This window comes from Oncorhynchus tshawytscha, linkage group LG02, assembly GCF_018296145.1.
Source record: "Oncorhynchus tshawytscha isolate Ot180627B linkage group LG02, Otsh_v2.0, whole genome shotgun sequence".
Taxonomy (NCBI): Eukaryota; Metazoa; Chordata; class Actinopteri; order Salmoniformes; family Salmonidae; genus Oncorhynchus; species Oncorhynchus tshawytscha.
In genome coordinates, this window is record NC_056430.1 from 53,178,764 (window position 1) to 53,201,233 (window position 22,470).

At 41.1% G+C, this 22,470-nt stretch overlaps 1 protein-coding gene across 1 annotated transcript in view; it reads right to left on the reverse strand.

Moving 5' to 3' along the window:
• Positions 1-803: 803 nt before the first annotated feature.
• Positions 804-22,470, reverse strand: part of LOC112267143 (cadherin-22-like) — a 278,383-nt gene continuing 256,716 nt past the window's right edge. Inside the window, exons 10-12 of the mRNA XM_024445273.2 lie at positions 11,516-11,633; positions 8,574-8,825; positions 804-2,593 (exon numbers count right to left, since the gene is read on the reverse strand). Of these exons, the coding sequence (XP_024301041.1) occupies positions 2,076-2,593; positions 8,574-8,825; positions 11,516-11,633 (888 nt within the window). The 3' untranslated portion in view covers positions 804-2,075. The remainder of the gene's footprint in view (positions 2,594-8,573; positions 8,826-11,515; positions 11,634-22,470) is intronic.

Genomic DNA, 22,470 nt, shown 5'->3' on the forward strand with positions numbered 1-22,470 from the left:
TTGTTCAGTATACTTCTGGCCCACAGTCAAGCTAAAGATTTGATTATCAGAATTACTTTTACTGATCAATAGGACCTTGAAATTAAGACATATATTACGTTTTGGAAGTGGATATTCAGCCAGGAGATTGTGATTAAGGTAAAATAGGAATTGGTTAAGTTCAGGATCATGTTTACAATAAGTGTTAAGTGTTAAATTTATAAGATTAGGGATAGGGATCTGTCAGCTGAATGTACACTGTCCAACGCTTTCCAATGTCCTGACTCAACACTCGAATAAGAAAAGTGAACTTTGAGCTCACCATGAACCTCCAACTCCTTTGAAGCATACGCACAAATGTTATGAGTGGGCCACCTTGACCACCACCACAGACCACAAAGATGAGACTGAACTCCATATGCGACAGTATCCTCAGGTGACCATGTCAAATAATGGGTTTGGGAGTAGGGAGATACTCTGAACTCCCTTAATCTGCATCTAGCCATCGTCGGCAGTAATTATACCTACACATTCTGACTGTACTGTAGTGGAACCAAGCTACACAATTCACTTCTTGGATACAGGATTATTGCTCCCTGAAAAGAAACAAGTCTTCAGTAAACAAGTGTCATCATACCGTAATTATGAGGGTAGTTTCACTGTATTGGATAAACTACGATAAGATAAAACTGTATCCTGGCAATACTGTAGTGACTCTCAAACATTGACTTGGTAAGATAAGATGTAATAAATCTATTAGATCATAAAGATCTCAGTTTTTACAATGTGGAGAAAAAGCCATCAGTCTTTTTACAAAACAAATCATTACATTTTTTATTGATTTTCTTTTCCATACATTTGCAAGTTTAAGATCAACATTAAATAGGTTTTGGATACTGGGTGGAGGAATTCCATCAACTCATCCCTTATTTCTGTACCTGTCATCCCACATATTCATCCACCCTGTGAAATAAAAGTAATCAAATCTTCTGGAATAGAAAACAAGTTGGACACACACATATAAATTCTGGAATGAACAAATACTCAACTCCATGAAAAAAACACAGTCATTTCATACAGTATAGTCCAGAATCACTTGTGCGGATTGTGCCTTTATTGCCTTTTAAATGGCGGTGAAAAAGCCAAGCAAAAACCCAGTTAACACCTAATGTCCCGCATCCTCATCACACCTTAGAAATCTTTACAATACATTGAAAGCATATCAAACCAAAACCAATCTTTGCACTGAATCGACTCATCCTTTGTTCTCTGACCCTTTTCTTTTTACTCGCGCTCCGTCTTCCAGTCGTGTTGTCTATTTTACAAAAGTGTTCCTGAAAAATAAATACAAATATTTCCAAGACTGTAGTTGTTTGTGACCCAAATATCACCTTTGTGAAGTCCTCTGCTACGTGCTTATACAGAAGCTCTTCTCTCCTCAGGTTTTTGTCACCATAATAAATATTTCTGTATCATTCTTCATTGATGTCCATTGTTACAAGTGGTGCGGTGATTATGGACAAAATAAATACATAAATACAAAAGGAATAAATACATTAATATTTGTTCATAAATAAATACATATTTATCACACATACATATTAACCCCCTGCTGAGTTTCATAATGTTCATTTCTCTGAATGTCCTCAGAGCCTCCACACTCACAAAGCTAAAAATGGACCAGTCTTTGACTCCCGACAGAAAATACCCAGAAACAAATGTAAAATGTAATTGTATTGTAACCTGTGGCGCACCACTTATATTGTATTACGTCTTACTCCTTTGTTCTTTACTGTAAAGGGAATAGTGAATGGATAACACCTCCTTTAATCCCTCATTTAATCAGCCCACCTTTCACCATGATTTTTCAAACCATGTGAAAACTCAATGTTTCTCTTTGAAAAAAAGTCAAACTTGAAGTTTCGAAATAAGATTTTTTGTTGTTGACCAAATTGATTTCCGACTCACACTGACTGGGATTCAGTTCTGTTGCTCTGAAGGAGTTGGAGGAGTGCTTTTTAGGACAGTTTTGACACTGGGCTCTTGATACAGTGCTGGGGATGGAAAAGGAGAAAGGGTCTGGGCCGAGGACAACGCTAGGAGCCGTCTTCCTCAGGATGTCCCGGGGCATAGTATCCCGCCAGTTGCCTGAAGCGCGGCCCCCAGTCGCTGAGGTAGGAGAAATCCTGATCAGATGTGGTGGACAGGGTGTGGATGGAGCTGAGAGAGAGGGCTGGCGAGCTGTTTCCCTCGAAGGCGTACGTCTGGAATGAGTCGTAGGGCGGCACCGACAGGTCGCCATCTGTCTGCTCCACCTTCTTGCGGATGTAGCCCTTGAAGAGGGAGAAGTCGGCCGCCTCGCCGTCACCACTCATCCGCCCCTGAATCCACTGGGGCAGCGTACGTAGTTCAGGGCCTGACTCGGACGAGCTACCCTTGGTCTCTGGAAAGTCAAAGAGGTTGCGCAGGGTACTCATGTCGTAGGCCTGCGTGTCCTGCTCGCCGCCACCCTCATCGTTGTACTTGATGACATTGTCGCGCATGTCCTCCTCATCCTCCGACATGCTCTGGCCCTTGCGGTGACGCTTCAGGGTTAGGATTAGCAGCACCAGGACTGCAGAGGTGGAGAAAGAGCATGGGATTAGGGATTAAGGGGTTTAGGGATTAGCCGCATCGACAGTGGGGAAGTCAGAGCCTAGGAAGTGTGTCTGTGCTGTGCAGAAGTTGTGAGCCAAAGCTCTGGATTATTATCTGGAGTTGCCAGTGAACATTTGGAGAAACTCTCAGAGAGTAGCTGGTAGAGAGTAATTTCACATCATGAAGCGAAGACTAATGAATTATACGAATGAAGAAAAACATCTGCCCTTTTGTAAATATTCTCTCAAGCACAAAGGGGAATAACACAAGACGAATGAAGAATATTGGATTGTGCAAATGGTGGGTGGCTAATGAAATTACAACAGCCTTTTTTGTATTTATTAGCAAAAAGTTTGCCCTTTCCTTTTCCATCTCTGGTTTTCCAATTTTGATTTCACCCCAAAAAAGACAGCAAATTGAAGCTTAAATGATGAAGGGTAACATTTCCAATGCATGGGCATTGATTCTCCACCAGTGCACAAAGCAAAATTCCTAATTGCTCGCCCAGAAATATGTTTTCAAATGCTTAATAGAGGCTGATCTGTTCATCAATACTTATTCAAGTGAGACATGCTGCATTAGAACCAGACAGAAATTTAGAGCAGAGCTCTACTGTTTTGGCGTCCACCAACAGAGGGTTTAATGACAGAAAAATTAAGTCTGAATTAAAAAGGAAAACAACTGAGATGGATCACTTAATAGTCTAATGAGGCGGAGGAAAAACAAAAGCTGTATCCATCCCAATAAATCAATCAGGGCTTTAATCCAAGCTTACTTATTTTAATTACTGCCTGATTAGAAAACTACCACTTAGCTGTAGCCACCCTTCTCCAGACATATGGTTATTCCGGAGGGGCTCCGATTGATTAATTAATTAAAACTTCCTGTCTACCACTTACCAAACTAAATGTCAGCGCTATGACAACAACACCAATCTTCACTAATCTAGTCTTCATCAAATGTGGAAATAAAAATATAATGACGATATGAATATTCAAACAATGTAGATCATGACTATTTTGGAGTAATATGACGATTAATATGTATATCACTACTATTACCATTACTATTATTATTGGGATTGAAGCCATTACCGTTCCACGCGGCATGAGGTTGATATGCTATCACCTCCATCGTTGAACATTGACTAATCTAGCATGTGATGATGGCCATCAGGGGGTCAGCTCACTAATGACTTTCATTAACAGTGCATTCAGAAAGTATTCACACCCCTTGACTTTTTCCACATTTGGTTGTATTACAGCATGAATTTTAAATTGTTCATTTTAGATTTTGTGTCACTGGCCTACAATAAATACCCCATATTGTCAAAATGTTTTTAGAAAGTTTGAAAAAATTATTTAAAACAAAAAGCTGAAATGTCTTGAGTCAATAATATTCATTGAATATCCCTTTGAGCATGATGAAGTTATTAATAAAATGTTGGATGGAGTATCAATACACCTAAGCAATGAAGTGAAACTACAAAAAATGTCAAATAAATGACCTGAAAATAGAGTGTTAAGTTTGGGACAAATCCAACACAACACATCACTGTGGTACCTCTCTTCATATTTTCAAGCATGGTGGTGGCTGTATCATGTTATGGGTATGCTTGTCTTCGGCAAAGACTTGGGAGATTACAGTCATGCCAGCAAAATCACTACAGTAAATACTACAGTAAAGTCTGCAAAAAATCTACAGTGAATATTATAGTATGCTATAGTCATGTCTGCAACAGCACTACATTAAATACTATAGTATATAAATATAGTAATAATACAGTATTTAGACCATAGTATACTATAGTATTTTTTCATGTGAGTTAGTTGTAAATGTGTAACATGTTTGAACTAGGACCACAATAAAAATACATTAAACGTTTTTAGTTATTCTCATATTCTCAAATTTCTAAATTCATCGTATCCAAATTTGTGGTTGTATTGTGTTTTTATATAGTCAAATAAAATCAATCACTCAAGGGATACTACAGTGTGGAGTATATTATTCTACAGTACACTACACAATTCTATAGTAAGCAATACATGATTGAGGGGGAACCTTAGAGGAAATTCCTGGCATGAGCTCCCCAAGGACATCACGTTCAAATCAAAACAACATCGACAAAGCTAGCAGGTAGTAGTAAAGCTAGCTAGGAGTCCCAATCGCTCTAAAACTTCTAAAGTAAGCACTACGTGTTTGAGAGTTAGTACAGTGTGTACTATAGTATTCTACACATAATACAACAATGTTCTAAAGTAAACACTACATGATCATGGAATACTACAGTTTGTAGTATAGTATTCTACAACATCCTATACATCCTATGCACTACACGATCGAGGGGGATACTACAGTGTGTTGTATAGTATTATGTTTTATCTTAGTGGAAATGGAAAATCAGAGGGAATACATTGGCTGCTTCATTCTTGTTAAAGAGATATGAATTCAATCTTTCAATGTTACTGTTATTTGCAGTGTTACAGTGACGGTAACATAACACATCATCCCCAAAGTCACATTTTGCATGTTATGCATGGCATAATGCACAGCCTATGGTATGTCCTGCGTACATGTTGTACCTGCCCTGTCGACATGTGGCTGCTCCTCTGTGTGCAGAGTGCTCCGATAAGCGGTCCAGACAAGACGGACAATTTACCCTTGGGCTGCGCCAAGCCACATGAGCCAAGGAGTTCATCACAGCAGATGGGGTGTAATTGGTACGGATGTGCGCAGATTCCTCGCCGCGCCAAAATGGATTCATCACGTCACCCACTAAATTAACTGATGGAGGGATTGTTTGTTTGTTGCTAATTAGGGAGAAATGTGTTTTCATTTCGCTCATCATGCCATCTAATACAGTGCTCTAATACAGTGCTTGGGTACCTCCGGAGAGCTGGGTTATCCCCCCAACCACACTCACAAACACGTACAGATCAACAGGTGAGTTGGTGGGAGTCATTTTGTTTGTGAGTTCTGTGTGTGTGTCTAGGCTCTCTGTGTGGTTATATAGGCTGTGTGTGTGTGTGTGTGTGTGTGTGTGTGTGTGTGTGTGTGTGTGTGTGTGTGTGTGTGTGTGTGTGTGTGTGTTTGTTTGCGCTCATTGTGTGTGTTCTGTGGGTGGATCGTTGGGAAGTCAAGGCTGACACACAGGTAAGTCAGTCGTTTTGCTCCAATCCCTATTGCCCATTAACACACAAGGTGGCTGTTAAACACACGCTGTCCGTTCTCATTCCCTTGAGCCCAGTTCAGCTCAGCTCTCTCCCAGCCCAGGACCTCCACTATAATTGGCAATACCTCAGTGGTCTTAGAGCTGCTTAGAGCACTAGCCACTTAATATAGGTGTTGTTTCCATTTTCTACCAATGAATATCAATCAGTCAATATTAATTTGTGTGTATCTGACATTACTTGAACTGCGATCTTTTCAAATGGGTGAAAATCAGCCAAGGTATTGGCAGAATTACACTGCAAACAGTAAATGGGAGTTTAATGATGACAAATATCAATGTTTTTTCAATTTCATCTTAGGCTACTCACCACCTGCTTCACCAAACATACGCCACATCATATTTTATATCTAATTTTCCTTTAAACAATGGGAAATTTTATGGATATCTAGTTTTTGAAGACAGGAACTTTACTGAGATAGCAGGCTTAGGGTAAGTGGCATTTCAATTGAGTTAATTTAGGAAGTACACTGATCAATTCAACATTTAAATGCATTGGGGAAAACTGGAATTAAAAGGTCTGTTTTAATTCCTGACTTTAAATGACCCTTTGAGGTGGTACAGCTATAGTACCACAAAACACAGTACTTTTTAACCACTGCTTTTTATAGTTAAACTTGCCTGATTCAGGTTTGTACATCATCTTAACGTTTTGGTTGAGGGCCAAAAGGCATTTGAAATCGAATCAAATCAAATTATGTTCGTCACATGCACCGAATACAACATGTGTAAACCTTAGAGTGAAATTCTTACTTACGAGCCCCTAACCAACAATGCAGTTTAAAAAAATATAAGAATAAAAAATAAAAGTAACAAGTAATTAAGGAGTAGCAATAAAACAACAATAGCGAGACTATATACAGGGGGGTACCGGTACAGAGTCAATGTGCGGGGGCACTGGTTAGTCGAGGTAATTGAGGTAATATGTACATGTAGGTAGAGTTATTAAAGTGACTATGCATAGATGATAACAACAGAGAGTAGCAGCGATGTAAAATAGGGGGCAATGCAAATAGTCTGGGTAGACATTTGATTAGATGTTCAGGAGACTTATGGCTTGGGGGTAGAAGCTGTTAAGAAGCCTCTTGGACCTAGACTTGGCGCTCCAGTACCGCTTTCCGTGCAGTAGCAGAGAGAACAGTCTATGACTTGGGTGGCTGGAGTCTTTGACAATATTTAGGGCCTTCCTCTGGCACCGCCTGGTATAGAGGTCCTGGATGGCTGGAAGCTTGGCCCCAGTGATGAACTGGGCCGTTTGCACTACCCTCTGTAGTGCCTTGCGGTCAGAGGCTGAGCAGTTGCCATACCAGGCAGTGATGTAAAAACCCCAATTAATAAAACATAGGTTCCTTTTTGAAGCTTACTATGCTTAAGTTAATAAAGAAATTACATCAAAACTACCCTAAAAACAATACTACCTCCCTGATTCAGAGATACTGGATGACCCAAGGTAAATCCCAAATGGCACCCTATTCTCTAGTGCACTACTTGACCAGAGCACTCTGGGCCCTGGAATAGGGTGCCATTTGGTTTGAAACCCCAGCCTGTTCATCAGTCATTCAAAACAAACGAGATGAAACACATATTAGCAAAGTAAGAAAAAAATAAAGTGACGACGACGTGCACTGCTTTCGTTTCTACTGCAGTCAAAATAGGAACGTTTTGCCAGTATTGACGAAAAAAATCTTCTCTCGCCTAGAACTCCTGCTGAGAGTGTGTGTGTGTGAATGCTGGTATCTGAGAACGTCTGGAACGCCTTTTCTATTTAAAGAGCATCGTTCCAGGGAGATGTGAGTGCTGGGGCAGCTCCCCCTCCCACCTTCTTTCTACTAGGCCTCCCACTCTCACCATCCAACTATTGTATCCAACTATTGTCCAACTAAGTCCAACTATTGTATGTACTATCCACTTGGGGGAAAAAAGCTCATGAAAGGGGATTGAGAGTTGCCCAACTGCAATGTCACAAATATGGAAAATTGTGACAGAAAATAGAAAACAAATCATAGATACATGACATTCATGAATGAAGGATACATCTGTAGATGTAGACTGTACTTTGGTTTTACAGTCCCTATACGGTATTATTCACATTGTTTTGAATTATTCCCATTTACTCATATATGCCACGTACTTATACCTGTATTCCCTATACTGTATATATGTGTCTACTTCTCTCCTGTTTAAAAACAAAAACATTGTTCTGTGTCCTGATAGACCCCCATCAGATCATGCAGAGCAGATGTCTATCCTTTATTAATGGCAGTCGTAAACATAGTTAATCCTATGTTTACCGAAAAATCTGTATCCTTCCATTTGATCCTATCTCCAGATTGTGTCTTTACAGTTGACTTATTCCACCAGAAGGGCGGTTTCATTAATTTGTGACTCAGTAAATATTTTTTTAAAATATCCCAACAAGTGTGCAATTTATTTTGTCCAAAAAACCGTACAAGCAGACTAACAGGTCAACGTGTTGTTTGTTTTAAATAGTTTCTTTACCCAAGTGCTCACTTATTTTGGAGCTAAAACAGATGATTGCAGACCTAGATTCAAATAACGTTTTTTTTTCCTTTCCAAATACTTGGAGCATTTTATTTCCTACAGTGCCAAATGGACGGGGTTGCACTTTTAGGACTATGCTGTTGGTTATTTTATACCAGACAGGCTCAATCAAGTGCAGCTAAATTTGAAGGAATTCAGTTCAATTTTCACTTTGTTCCATACTTACCAATGAGTATGAGCATGCAAACCAGTAGGGCTATCAGGGCCCCGGGACTGAGTGAGGCGCTAATGGCGTAGGCGGTGGCATTGCAGGACTGGATGGTGCCCTCCGGGTCACAGCCACACACGTGGATGGTCAAGGTGCCCGTGGAGCTCAGGGCGGGAGGCCCGCTATCCACTACCAGGATAGGCAGAAGGTAGACGTTCTGCTCGTGGCGGTTGAAGCCTGAGCGCTGTGTCCGGATTCCTGCAGTATTGTCTGGAACAAAGAGATACAATATTATACCAGTGGTCTGTCATACCTTCATAACTATCTGCTGTTGGCGGTTGAAGCCCAAGCGCAGGGTTCAAATCCCTGCAGGGTTATCTGTAACATAGAGACATAATACTGTATATGAGATAATACTAGAGTGGCCTTTGCCATAGACCTTCATAACGTGGCGGTTGAATTGCCGTCCTGCATAGTCATGTTGCCGATATGCCAATGTCCATTTATAGTGTTCCAATTTTACAGTCCCACACAGGCAGACAAGTCAGAGAACAAGATAATTCTGTAAAGAAATGTGATGCTACCTGAGAAATAGATTTGCCTCTGCGCAGATAGGTACTTGACAAGAAGCTGCCATGTGGGGAATCGTACGTGGCTCGTTTCATCTAGTTTTCTCTTGTTCTTAATACCACACATTGTTTTGAGGTGTTTTGAATGATGTCATGTCTATGATAATATGGCTAAAATTCGCTAGTTAGCTAACCAAGAACTGTAACTGTCTATTCATCACACATTCTTTTTAGTCAAATGTAACCAAGGGGAGAAAATTGGAGGATGCCAAATTTGAAATAAAACCTAACTGGTGCACGGCCTCTCAGAGAGACATATACAATACATACAGCATCAGGCGTTGACAAATATAGTCAGAATATCTAGTGTGGATGGATTTGTATATAAGACGCTAGACAATTCATCACTGGAGGCATATATCACTGTCATCGATGCAGCTAGAGCACTTCTCTGTCACAGGCAGGCAGTACACTCTTCCTATCACCATGGCTGTTTGTGTACGGGAACTTTGCTGAGTATAATGTCTGTGACATTGACCCTCTGACTTTGACTCTGCATCCTATTTCATAAGTATGCCTTTCTGAACGGACAGAAGAGGGATGCAGTAATCTTAGGCTCTCTCGTCGTTGAATTGTAACTTTCCAAAAGACATTTTGATAATCACCTTGAAATGGCTAAAATGGTAGTTCCCTAATAATGTCATTATTCATTTCACTTTGAGATTCATTGACAAAAGTGTTAAGAAATTACCAATGGTGTTAAATTACTTGAGGTAAGTACCAGAAAGTATCCATACCATCTTAAACCCATTGAAAATAAAGGGACATTTCATTGCACTAATAGGTGCGTTGACAAGTGCGTTCTAAACAGTGTATTTTTTAGATATTTTATGAGGCGACAGGGGAATGTATAAGCTAATTATGCGTGTTTTATTGGAGTCGTTTTTTTATTGAATTTCATGTTAATTCACATGAATCAGAATAGTAAATTAAAAATGACTTATTAACAGTAACAAAAACTGATCTGACAAAACAAAACACACTTATTTTACAAGCTTTATAACAAATTTTCCCAACCGCGACTATAAAGTCAATAAGTAAAGCAACGTCACTTTTGCGACAACTGTAGACCTTTGATCCTTCAGTGGCGAAGATTAGCTTCGCAGACTTCCAAAAATAATCACAAAAAAGTTTTGAGGAATGAAAATAAGTGCCTGTTTGTCTTCACGTGTCAAAGCACGAAAACAGAATGGAATGTGAAGACGTGGTGGTGAAAAGAGAAAGTGACAGATCCAATCTGACAGGTTGACAAATGTGTCCATGAAAACTGAAGAACAGTGGAAAAAATAGGTGGGAGGATAAAAGGTCTGAGCCACTGTGTCTCTGTGTGAGAGCATGCATACTGCTGAGCACATAGTGTGTGTGTGTGTGTGTGTGTGTGTGTGTGTGTGTGTGTGTGTGTGTGTGTGTGTGTCTGTGTGTCTGTGTGTGTGTGTGTGTGTGTGTGTGTGTGTGTGTCTGTGTGTGTGTGTGTCTGTGTCTGTGTCTGTGTGTGTGTGTGTGTGTGTGTGTGTGTGTGTGTGTGTGTGTATTTATGTGTGTGTGTGTGTGATGCCAGCATATAGGTTTGTCTGTGTGGATATACATGTGTGATTAGTTCAAATAGCCTGTGTCAATGCATGTGCATTTGTGTGCTTGCCTGTGTCTCTGCGTATATGCATGAGTCTGTGTGTGTATGTGGGCGGAGAGGTGAGTCGACTCATGCAGACGCTGAGCCCGTGTTTCCCAGTACCCAGGCCCCCCTGCCCAGGCATGTGACTGCGCTACACCAGGCCACGCCACAGCCTCCTCTGACATTTGCCTGGCTCGCTCCTCTGACATTTTCACCATGTCAGATCAATCTTGATTAGGCCACGCGTCACATCCACTTAGGTACCCATTTCCAAAGAAGGATTTGCTTGCTAACATGTCATCCCGCTTGGCTCCATGGAGTCAGCGTTTTGCAACAACAACAAAAAGAAAAAGGTTTGGGTCCACTGCAAAGTCGCCACTAGAAAATGGATGTCCTTACATTGTGTTTCATAATGCAGGGGCACTTATATTAATTAAGCAGAACAGTATGTCCATATACTGCATCATATGCCCATATGACACATACTTTTCCAGCTACACATATTTCACAGTATATTCAATAACCTTTCATGCTACACAGTTTGACTCATTCATATCACATATGACACAGTATACTCTAACAGCTCCAGTCACGCACGGGCAGCTTAAAGATCCTCTGAGGCATTGCACAGGGATGTCCAGTATCATCCCTCAAAATGACCTTCAGAGTCGCTCTGTAAGAACTGTATGACCTCTGACCTATAACTTTTGACCTCTTACCTTTGACATCCCACAGGGTGAAGTGGCGGTTGTTGGTGGCCTCCGGTGCCAGGGTGAAGTAGTAGCGGTGGCCCAACTGCGGCTCGTCCCTATCCACCACGCTGATAGAGTGAATGAGCTGCCAGAGAGGAAGGAAATCAAGACACAAGGATGACTTTACACGAGCCACCATTCCTATCCCAGCCATCCCTTAACCTCAAGACAGCCCCGCAATGAAAATTCATACCTCCTCATTCTATTTCATTGAAGCCAGCATTGAAGCGCTAGTTGATAAATTACGTTTTCACATTTAATCAGTGTGCCACGGACTGATGAGTAGAGTAGCACATGGAAGGAAATACGGGGAACTTTATGGTTAACCAAATTAGCTGCAGATATTCAATTAAGTGACTATCTAAAACAACAGATGGGTCTCTTTATAAAGGGGAATGGGGGATTGAAATAAAAGGGGACACATCAGGCAATCCTCCTAAAATCCAACGTTCAGTTCTCATTATATGCTTGTCAACAGGCTCGTACAGTTCTGGAGGGGATCCACACACATATGCATGCATCTCTCGATGTTCACACACAGACAAATTGTTCCTAACAGTAACACTTTAAGATGATTAAAGCTAAAGATTTGGAGAGCTGTGTGTGAGGACATGATTCCCTTCTGGACTTCTCTATAAGATAAGTCTTGTGGGTGTAACGGTTTTCCTTAGGTGAAAGAGAGTCAGACCAAAATGCAGCGTGGCTATTGCGATCCATGTTTAATGAGACAAAGTAAACACGATCAAATACAAAAACAAATAAACGTAACACGAAAACCGAAACAGCCTAATACTGGTGCAAAGTAACACAGCGACAGAAACAAGGACAATCACCCACAAAACCCAACACCAAACAGGCTACCTAAATATGGTTCCCAATCAGAGACAATGACGAACACCTGCCTCTGATTGAGAACCATATCAGGCCATACATAGAACTAGACAAACAAGACATGTAACCTAGACATGTAACTCAGCTCACACCCTGACCAACCAAAACATACAAAGCAAACTATGGTCAGGGTGTGACAGTGGGAATAAATCAAGAAGTTACAACTTGTTTTAAAACATCTTCGGGATCGGTGTCCCTTCCACGGGATGGTTGAGCTAATGTAGGCTAATGCGATTAGCATGAGGTTGTAAGTAACAAGAACATTTCCCAGGACATAGACATATCTGATATTAGCAGAAAGTTTAAATTCTTATTAATCTAACTGTACTGTCCAATTTACAGTAGCTATTACAGTGAAATAATACCGCGCTATTGCTTGAGGGGAGTGCACATTTTGAACATGAAAAGTTATTAATAAACAAATTAGGCACATTTGGGCAGTCTTGATACAACATTTTGAACAGAAATACAATGGTTCATTAGATCAGTCTAAAACGTTGCACATACACTGCTGCCATATATTGGCCAACATCTAAATTGCACCTGGGCTGGAATAATACATTATGGCCTTCCTCTTGCATTTCAAAGATGATTTTTTTTACAAATTAACAATTAATTTTGCTTTTGTATTATCTTTTACCAGATCTATTGTGTTATATTCTACTACATTACTTTCACATTTCTATAAACCTCAGTGTTTCCTTTCAAATGGTACCAATAACATGCATATCCTTGCTTCAGGGCCTGAGCCTTGCTGCTGGTGATTCTTTGATCCACCTCTACACGGACGACACACCATTCTGTATACTTCTGGCCCTTCTTTGGACACTGTGTTAACTAACCTCCAGACGAGCTTCAATGCCATACAACTCTCCTTCCGCTGCCTCCAACTACTCTTAAATGCAAGTAAAACTAAATGCATGCTCTTCAACCGATCGCTGCCCACACCTGCCCGCCTGCCCAGCATCACTACTCTGCATGGTTCTGACTTAGAATATGTGGACAACTGCAAATACCTAGGGTGTCTGGTTAGACTGGAAACTCTCCTTCCAGATTCACATCAAGCATCTCCAATCCAAAATTAAATCTAGAATCGGTTTCCTATTTCGCAAACAAAGCCTCCTTCACTCATGCTGCCAAACATACCCTCATAAAACTGACCTACCAATCCTTGACTTCAGCGATGTCATTTACAAAATAGCCCCCAACACTCTACTCAACAAATTGGATGCCGTCTATCCCAGTGCCCTCCTTTTCGTCACCAAAGCCCCATATACTACCCACCACTGCGACCTGTACACTCTCGTAGGCTGGCCCTCGCTGTTATAAGTGCTGTTATTGTGAAGTGGAAACGTCTAGGAGCAACAACGCCTCAGACATAAGTGGTAGGTCACACAAGCTCACAGAATGGGACCACCGAGTGCTGAAGCGCGTAGCGTGTAAAAATTATTCTGTTCTGTTCTCAGTTGCAACACTCACTGCCGAGTTCCAAACTGCCTCTAGAAGCAATGTCAGCACAAGAACTGTTCGTCAAGAGCTTCATGAAATGGGTTTCCATAGCCGCACACAAGCCTAAGATCACCATGAGCAATGCCAAGCATCGGCTGGAGCGGTGTAAAGCTCAGTGGAAATGCATTCTCTGGAGTGATGAATCACGTTTCACCATTTGACAATCCGATGGACTAATCTGAGTTTGGCGGACGCCAGGAGAACATTACCTACCCCAATGGATAGTTCCAACTGTAAAGTTTGGTGGATGAGGAATAATGGTCTAGGGATGTTTTTTATGGTTTGGGCTAGGCCCCTTAGTTCTTGTGAAGGGAAATCTTAACACAACAGCATACAATTACATTCTAGACCATACTGTGTTTCCAACTTGGTGTCAACAGTTTGGGGAAGGCCCGTTCCTGTTTCAGCATGAAAATGCCCCCGTGCACAAAGGGAGGTGCATACAGAAATGGTTTATCGAAATCAGTGTGAAAGAACTTGACTGACCCGCATAGAGCCTGACCTCAACCCCATTGAACACCTTTGGGATACATTGGAACGCCGATTGCGAGCCAGGCCTCATCTCCCAACGCCAGTGCCCAACCTCACTATTTCTCTTGTGGCTGAATGGAAACAAGTCCCAGCATCTAGTGGAAAGCCTTCCCAGAAGAGTGGAGGCTGTTATAGCAGCAAATGGGGGACCAACTCCATATTAATGCCCATGAGTGTGGAATGAGATGTTCGACGATCAGGTGTCCGCATACCTTTAGTAATGTAGTGAATTTTCCATAACCCAAAATGTTGTTGTTTCAGCTGTTTGAAGCTGGTGTAAAAAAACATAATATTTTCTAAACTTTTTTGTATTATAGCTACTATTTTTTATTATTGTCACTGTTGTTTTCAGAATTGTGTGTATCACTTTGCTTTGGCAACATTAACCTTTTTATTCATTCAATTAAAGCATATTGAATGAGAACGAGTGTTTATTGAGCAGCTCCCTCAAGCACAATCACCTAATTAGATTTCTATCTAACAGTACCCCATCTGACCCTTTACATCTGAAACACCCTTGGAAAGCACGAGGGATCGATTTTTCCAAAACTAGCATATATACCCTGGGGCCAGGGTACAGGGTAAAGGTCCAGAGAATGTGTCTTGCTTTCCCATTTGTGAAGGTAATCTGCCACTTCATTGGGCAACCAGGGAGACTTTAAGAGGGGAGACTGAAGTTCAGCTTTGTCAAGGTAAGATACATGAACCTCAAATCGTTGCAAAGGGGTTCACAATCATTAGGGGTAGGTTAGAATGAAATAAAACATTATTTAAGTGAATACTTGTAAAATGACTCATTGTCCGAGAAAAATTGTTGGAAAATTGTGGAGGGTTGTTAAATCAAGACAGTGTATGTGTCCTTCAGGTTATATGTGCATGTTAATCAGCAAAAAATGGTTGAATGTCATTTTAGTGAGTTAAAAATGATTCAGTCAATCTCGGATGCAACACATAAAATACTGTTGCAAATCTGCCTGTCTGCTTGTCATATTGTCTATTTGCATGCTGTGTGTTTGTGTGTGTGGGGGGATCTGTATGTGTGCATAAATATGTGTGCGTGTGTATCTGTATGTGTGTGACTGTGCACATGCTTCTGTCTGTGCGAGTCGATGTGATTGCGGATTTGAGCATGTTTTTGTGAGCATGAGCCCCCATGTGTGTGTATGTGGCAATGTGAGCACACGTGTACACATGTGCCAGTGTGTGTGTTTCAGAGGGACCTCGCATTATTCATCTCACTTGTACTGTCCCAGGGGAGGACTGAGCCCTGGTGATCTGTCACACTGACCCACTAGCTGGGCTTTGAGAAGGCTATGTTGAGTTGACAGGCACCTCTACCCGGGGCCTTACTCAGTATTTGCTTCTCCGCCCCGCCTTTTCCTGCACACACAGCACTATATGATATCTGTCTATTTGCATCTAGTCTGGAAAATGCCACAGGGTCGATGAGGGGGATCGACACAGGCCTGAGACTTGTTTAACGTGTCAATCCGAAAAGGGCAGACAAGGAGAATGTGCCAGATTTGAGGGTAGGTTCAAAAATGGAAAGACACAGATGTTGAGGGGGTGGAATGTGGAGGAATTACAGAACAAGGAGGCTGTATAACGGTTTGAATGATTCAACTTGTCACGTCTCATCATCACCTATAGTAAAAGATGGTACCGGAAATTGCAACAAAAGCTTTGGATGCCTTCTCACGATCTTAAATCATTTTGAATAAGCAAGTGAACCAGCACATCTCAGCTATGAGAGAAATTGTATTTATTTATTTATTTTTATTTAACCTTTATTTAACTAGGCAAGTCAGTTAAGAACAAATTCTTATTTACAATGACGGCCTACCAAAAGGCAAAAGGCCTTCTGTGGGGACGGGGGCTGGGATTAAAAATAAAAATAAATTAAATAAAAATATAGGACAAAAAACACATCACAACACTACATAAAGAGAGACCCAAGACAACAACATAGCATGGCAGCAACACATGACAACACAGCATGGTAGCAACACAACATGGCAGCAGCACAGGGTACAAACATTATTGAGCACAGACAACAGCACAAAGAGCAAGAAGATAGAGACAACAATACATTACAAAAAGCAGCCACAAGTGTCAGTAAGAGTGTCCATGATTGAGTCTTTGAATGAAGAGATTGAGAAAAAAAACTATGCAGTTTGAGTGTTTGTTGCAGCTTATTCCAGTCACTAGCTGCAGCAAACTGAAAAGACGAGCGACCCAGGGATGTGTGTGCTTTGGGGACCTTTAACAGAATGTGACTGTCAGAATGGGTATTGTATGTGGAGGATGAGGACTGCAGTAGATATCTCAGATAGGGGGGAGTGAGGCCTAAGAGGGTTTTGTAAATAAGCAACAACCTGTGGGTCTTGCGACAGGTATTTAGAAAATGTTTTTTATTTTATTTCACCTTTATTTAACCAGCTGGGCCAGTTGAGAACAAGTTCTCATTTACAACTGCATTTACAATCACTGTAATAAGATTAGGGAGGTAAGGCAATAAATAGGCCAAAGAGGAGAAATAATTACAATTTTGCATTAACACTGGAGTGATAGATGTGCAGATGATGATGTGCAAGTAGAGATACTGGGGTGCAAAATAGCAAAAAGTAAATAAATAACAATATGGGAATGAGGTAGTTGGGTGTGCTATTTACAGATGGGCTGTGTACAGGTACAGTGATCGGTAAGCTGCTCTGACAGCTGATGCTTAAAGTTAGCAAGGGAGATATGTCTACAGATTCAGTGATTTTTGCTATTTGTTCCAGTCATTGGCAGCAGAGAACTGGAAGGAAAGGCGGACAAACGAGGTGTTGGCTTTGGGGATGACCAGTGAAATATATCTGCTGGAGCGCGTGCTACGGGTGGGTGTTGCTATGGTGACCAGTGAGCTGAGATAAGGCGGGGCTTTACCTAGCAAAGACATAGATAAACTGGAGCTAGTGGGTTTGGCGTCAAAAATGTAGCGAGGGCCAGCCAACGAGAGCATACAGGTCACAGTGGTGGGTAGTATATCCTGTTAGGTTAAGGGGCAGCACATGTCACTTTTTGATGAATTGCGTGCCCAAACTGAACTGCCTCCTACTCTGTCCCAGATGCTAATATATGCATATTATTATTAGTATTGGATAGAAATCACTCTGAAGTTTCTAAAACTGTTTGAATGATGTCTGAGTATAACAGAACTCATATGGCAAGCAAAAACCTGAGAAGAAATCCAAACAGGAAGTGAGAAGTCGAATTTCAAAACAGAGCCTATTTAAATCCCTGATAGTTATGGATGTACATGCACTTCCCAGGGCCTCCACTAGATGTCACCATCTTTAGTTTTAAGATTATACTCTGAAGGAGGGGCTCATGAGACCCCTTTTAGTGAGTGGTCTGGCAGAGCGCCTCAGTCTCATGAAGCGCGCTCCTGAGAGAGTATCCTCTCGTTCTAGGGCTTTTATTCAAACAATGAAATTCTCCGGTTGGAACCTTATTGATGATATATGTTTTAAAACATCCTCAAGATTGATTGCAGACATGTTTTGACTTGTTTCTACGACCTGTAATGGAACTTTTTGAGTTTTTGTCATGGAGGAAATAGTCGCGCCTCCATGAAGATGGATTACTGGGCTGAACACGCTAACAACAGATGGCTAAATGATGGCCTTCAGGGAACTTTATGGAAAAAAATCACTCATTTATTGTTGAACAGGGATTCCTGGGAGTGCCTTCTGATGAAGATCATTAAAGAAAGGTAAGTGAATATTTATAGTGTTTTTTCAAACTAATGTTCACTCCAAGATGGCGGAATTGTCTAATTGTTTATAAGCAGGTACTGAACGCCGATCTCAGATTATGCTTTTTCCATAACGTTTAAAAAGCAAATCTGGCACAGCGGTTGCATAGAGGATCAGTCTATCTTTAATTCTGTGAATAACACTTGCATCTTTTATCAACGTTTATTATGAGTATTTCTGGGAAAATCACCGGATGTTTTGGAATCAAAATATTACTGCACGAAACGCGCCAATGTAAACTGAGATTTTGGGATGTAAATATGCACATTACTGAACAAAACATACATGTATTGTGTAACATGATGTCCTATGAGTGTCATCTGATGAAGATCATCAAAGGTTAGTGATTAATTTTATCTATATTTCTGCTTTTTGTGACTCCTCTCTTTGGCTGGAAAATGGCTGTGTGTGTTTTTGTGACTTGACTATGACCTAACATAATCATATGTGTTGATTTCGCTGTAAATCATTTTTGAAATCGGACACCATGGGTAGATTAACAAGATGTTTATCTTTCATTTGCTGTATTGGACTTGCTTTTCTAGGGGCAGTATTTTCATTTTTGGAGAAAGAAACGTTCCCGACACGAATTAGCATAACGCAACGGACATAAATCTTCCTAGAAAATATTCCTATTCATGAAAATCACAAGTGAAATATATTGGAACACAGCTTAGGCTTTAGTTAATCACCCTGTTGTCTCAGATTTTCCAAATATGCTTTACAGCCAACGCTAGACAAGCATTTGTGTAAGTTTATCATAGCCTAGCATAGCATTATGCCTTGCTAGCAGCAGGCAACCTTCAGAAGGTTGAAAAGCAATCAAATTAAATTGTTTACCTTTGATGAACTTCGGATGTTTTCACTCACGAGACTCCCAGGTAGACAGCCAAAGTTAATTTTTTCCCAAAATATTATTTTTGTAGGCGAAATAGCTCCGTTTGTTCTTCACATTTGGCTGAGAAAATTGCGGTCACCACAACGCCGAAAAATATTCAAAATTAGCTCCATAACATCGACAGAAACATGGCAAACATTGTTTAGAATCCATCCTCAAGGTGTTTTTCTAATATCTATTCGAATAATATATCCGTCGGGACAATTCGTTTTTCACTAGGACCGATTGGAGTAATGGCTACCTCTGTATTTTACGCAAGAATCTCTCTCGGAGCCACCATGTGACCACTTACGCAATGTAACTTTTGTAATACAACTTTATTTTTAAACGTTAATAATCGATCAAATTGAAGACGGGTCTATCTGGGTCTACTTTTCAAGTCTTGCGCAACTGTCAACAGTGTTACGCCATTCCTAGATGGCCGTACTTCTTCATTGCACAAAATAATTACCTCAACCAAATTCCAAAGACTGGAGACATCCAGTGGAAGCGGTAGGAACTGAAAACAAGTTCCAAAGAAATATTGTTTCCCAATGAGAACCCACTGAACAGACAGAGACCTCAAAAAAAAAAAAATCTGAGCAGCTAGTCCTCGGGGTTTTGCCTGCTACATAAGTTCTGTTATACTCACAGACATGATTCAAACAGTTTTAGAAACTTCAGAGTGGTTTCTATCCAAATCTACTAATAATATGCATATCATATATTATTGGCATGAGTAGCAGGAAGTTGAAATTGGGCACGCTATTTATCCAAAAGTGAAAATGATGCCCCCTATACCTTAAGAAGTTAAGAAAGCTTTGTTGTAGAGCGATTAACACAACATCCGGGGAGGGACCAGCTGAGTATAAGATGGTATCATCTGCATATAAATGGATGAGTGAGCTTCCTACTATATTGTTGATGTAAATTGAGAAGAGCATGGGGCCTAGGAACGAGCCTTGGGGTATACCCTTGGTGACAGGCAGTGGCTGAGACAGCAGATGTTCTGACTTTATACACTGCACACTTTGAGAGAGGTAGTTAGCAAACCAGGCCAACGACCCCTCAGAGACACCAATACTCCTTAGCCGGCCCAACAGATTGGAATGGTCTTCCGTATCAAAAGCATTGGCCAAGTCAATAAAAATAGCAGCACAACATTGCTTAGAATCAAGGGCAATGGTGACATCATTGAGGACCTTTAAGGTTGCAGTGACACATCCATAACCTGAGCGGAAACCAGATTGCATACCAGAGAGAATACTATAAACATCAAGAAAGTCAGTCAAATGATTATAGACAACTTTTTCCAACACTTCTGATAAATAGGGCAAAATAGAAATGGTCCTATAACAGTGAGGATCAGTTTGATCCCCCCTTTAAATAAAGGACGATGTCACGATCGTCTAAGGTGGAAACAGTGGACCAAGGTGCAGCGTGGGAGCGTACATACTTCTTTATTTTAATCTGTTGCCAACACAACAATAAACATCAAATGAAAACATGAAGCCAACGTAGTGCTCACACGCAACTATACATGGACAACTACCCACCAATACACGTGGGAAAATGCTACCTAAGTATGGTTCTCAATCAGAGACAACGATAGACAGCTGCCTCTGATTGAGAACCACACCAGGCCAAACACACATAAATACAAATCATAGAACAAGGAACATAGAATGCCCACCCAAATCACACCCTGACCAAACCAAAATAGAGATATATAATAGAGACATATATACGGTCAGGGTGTGACAGACGAACTGTGGCTGCCTTCTAAGCAATGGGAACCTCCCCGGAGAGGAGAGACAGTTTTTTTTTAAACCTTTTATTTAACCAGGCAAGTCAGTTAAGAACAAATTCTTATTTTCAATGACAGCCTAGGAACAGTGGGTTAACTGCCTGTTCAGGGGCAGAACGACAGATTTGTACCTTGTCAGCTCGGGGGTTTGAACTTGCAATCTTCCGGTTACTAGTCCAACACTCTAACAACTAGACTACCCTGCCGCCCCAGGTTAAAAAAAAGTCAGAGATAAGCTTGGCGATTATAGGGGCGATTACAGCAACCTTAAAGATGAAAGGGACTAAATCTGACTCAGATATTTTTGGGGGGTCAAGTTTAAGGAGCTCCTTTACCACCTCAGACTCAGTGACCGCCTGCAGGGAGATACTTTGTAGCGGGGCAGGGGACCGACACTTTCAATTGATGCATTTTAGGTAATAAACTTCTTGTGTTAACATGCCGAAAACCCAGGCATTTACGAGAGCAGAAATCAGTGAAACAGATATCAGAGCACAAGTCAGAATTGGGGCTAGCAACTGTAGATGGGCCATTTCCAGATATCATCAACAGTAAAGCAATCAAGGCATGGCAGAGGATAGTGATCTATCTCTCTCAATCCTGGGCGATTCATGATGAGCCTTCAAATATGTAAATTCAGAAGGAACCTACAGTGAATCCCAGGAAGAGTAGCTGCCGCATAAGGAACAGCTAATAGAGATTCTAATACGGTAAGCGACGACAGTTTTATGTAGCCTACGTGTCACCAATGTGTTTCTTCGACCCCTTACTGTATTCAGAAAGCCATACAGTTGAACGAGTCCTTTCATAGTGACCTAAAGGACATACATAAACACCCACAAATAAATAGCAGAAAAGCAATTTGCCACAATCTGTGCCTGTGTCACACAACTGGCATGAACTTTGCTCTCGAGCTAAAGCTGCTTATCCTCTGTCACCTAAAGTTGCGTCTCAAATGACACTCTATTCTTGACACTCTACATTGTGAACTACTTTTGTCCATGGGGGCTGGTCAAATGTAGTGCAATTACAGGGGGTACCATTTGGGACAGAACCCTAAGTCCTTTATTTACATCTCAGCCATTGTCTTTGCCTGATTTATCTTGCCTTTAAACACAAACAAATATGCCATGTTGCTAGCTCCTCAAATTTTCACTGCGGTACCACCAAACTTGAGTCACTCACACGCTGACAAGGCATGGGTGATAGGCATGCCATATACACACTTAATGAAAAGCTCCTAATGAGGTTGCGTGGGCCATACTGAGCCATACTGAGCTGACAGATGCTGGGATGACAGAGTTCCTGGGCTGAAAGTGGAAATATGGTGGTGTGTGTGTTGATAGGCTTAAAGGGGATATTTAGAGCAAATGAAGTTTCCACTGTGTAGGACTGTGTAGACACCATATAGGATGGCAGTGCATGTTTTGTTATGCCATGGTAAACCTGCATGACTAGTACAGAGAGGAAAATAAAGTCGAATGATGACTATCTAGAAAATGACTAT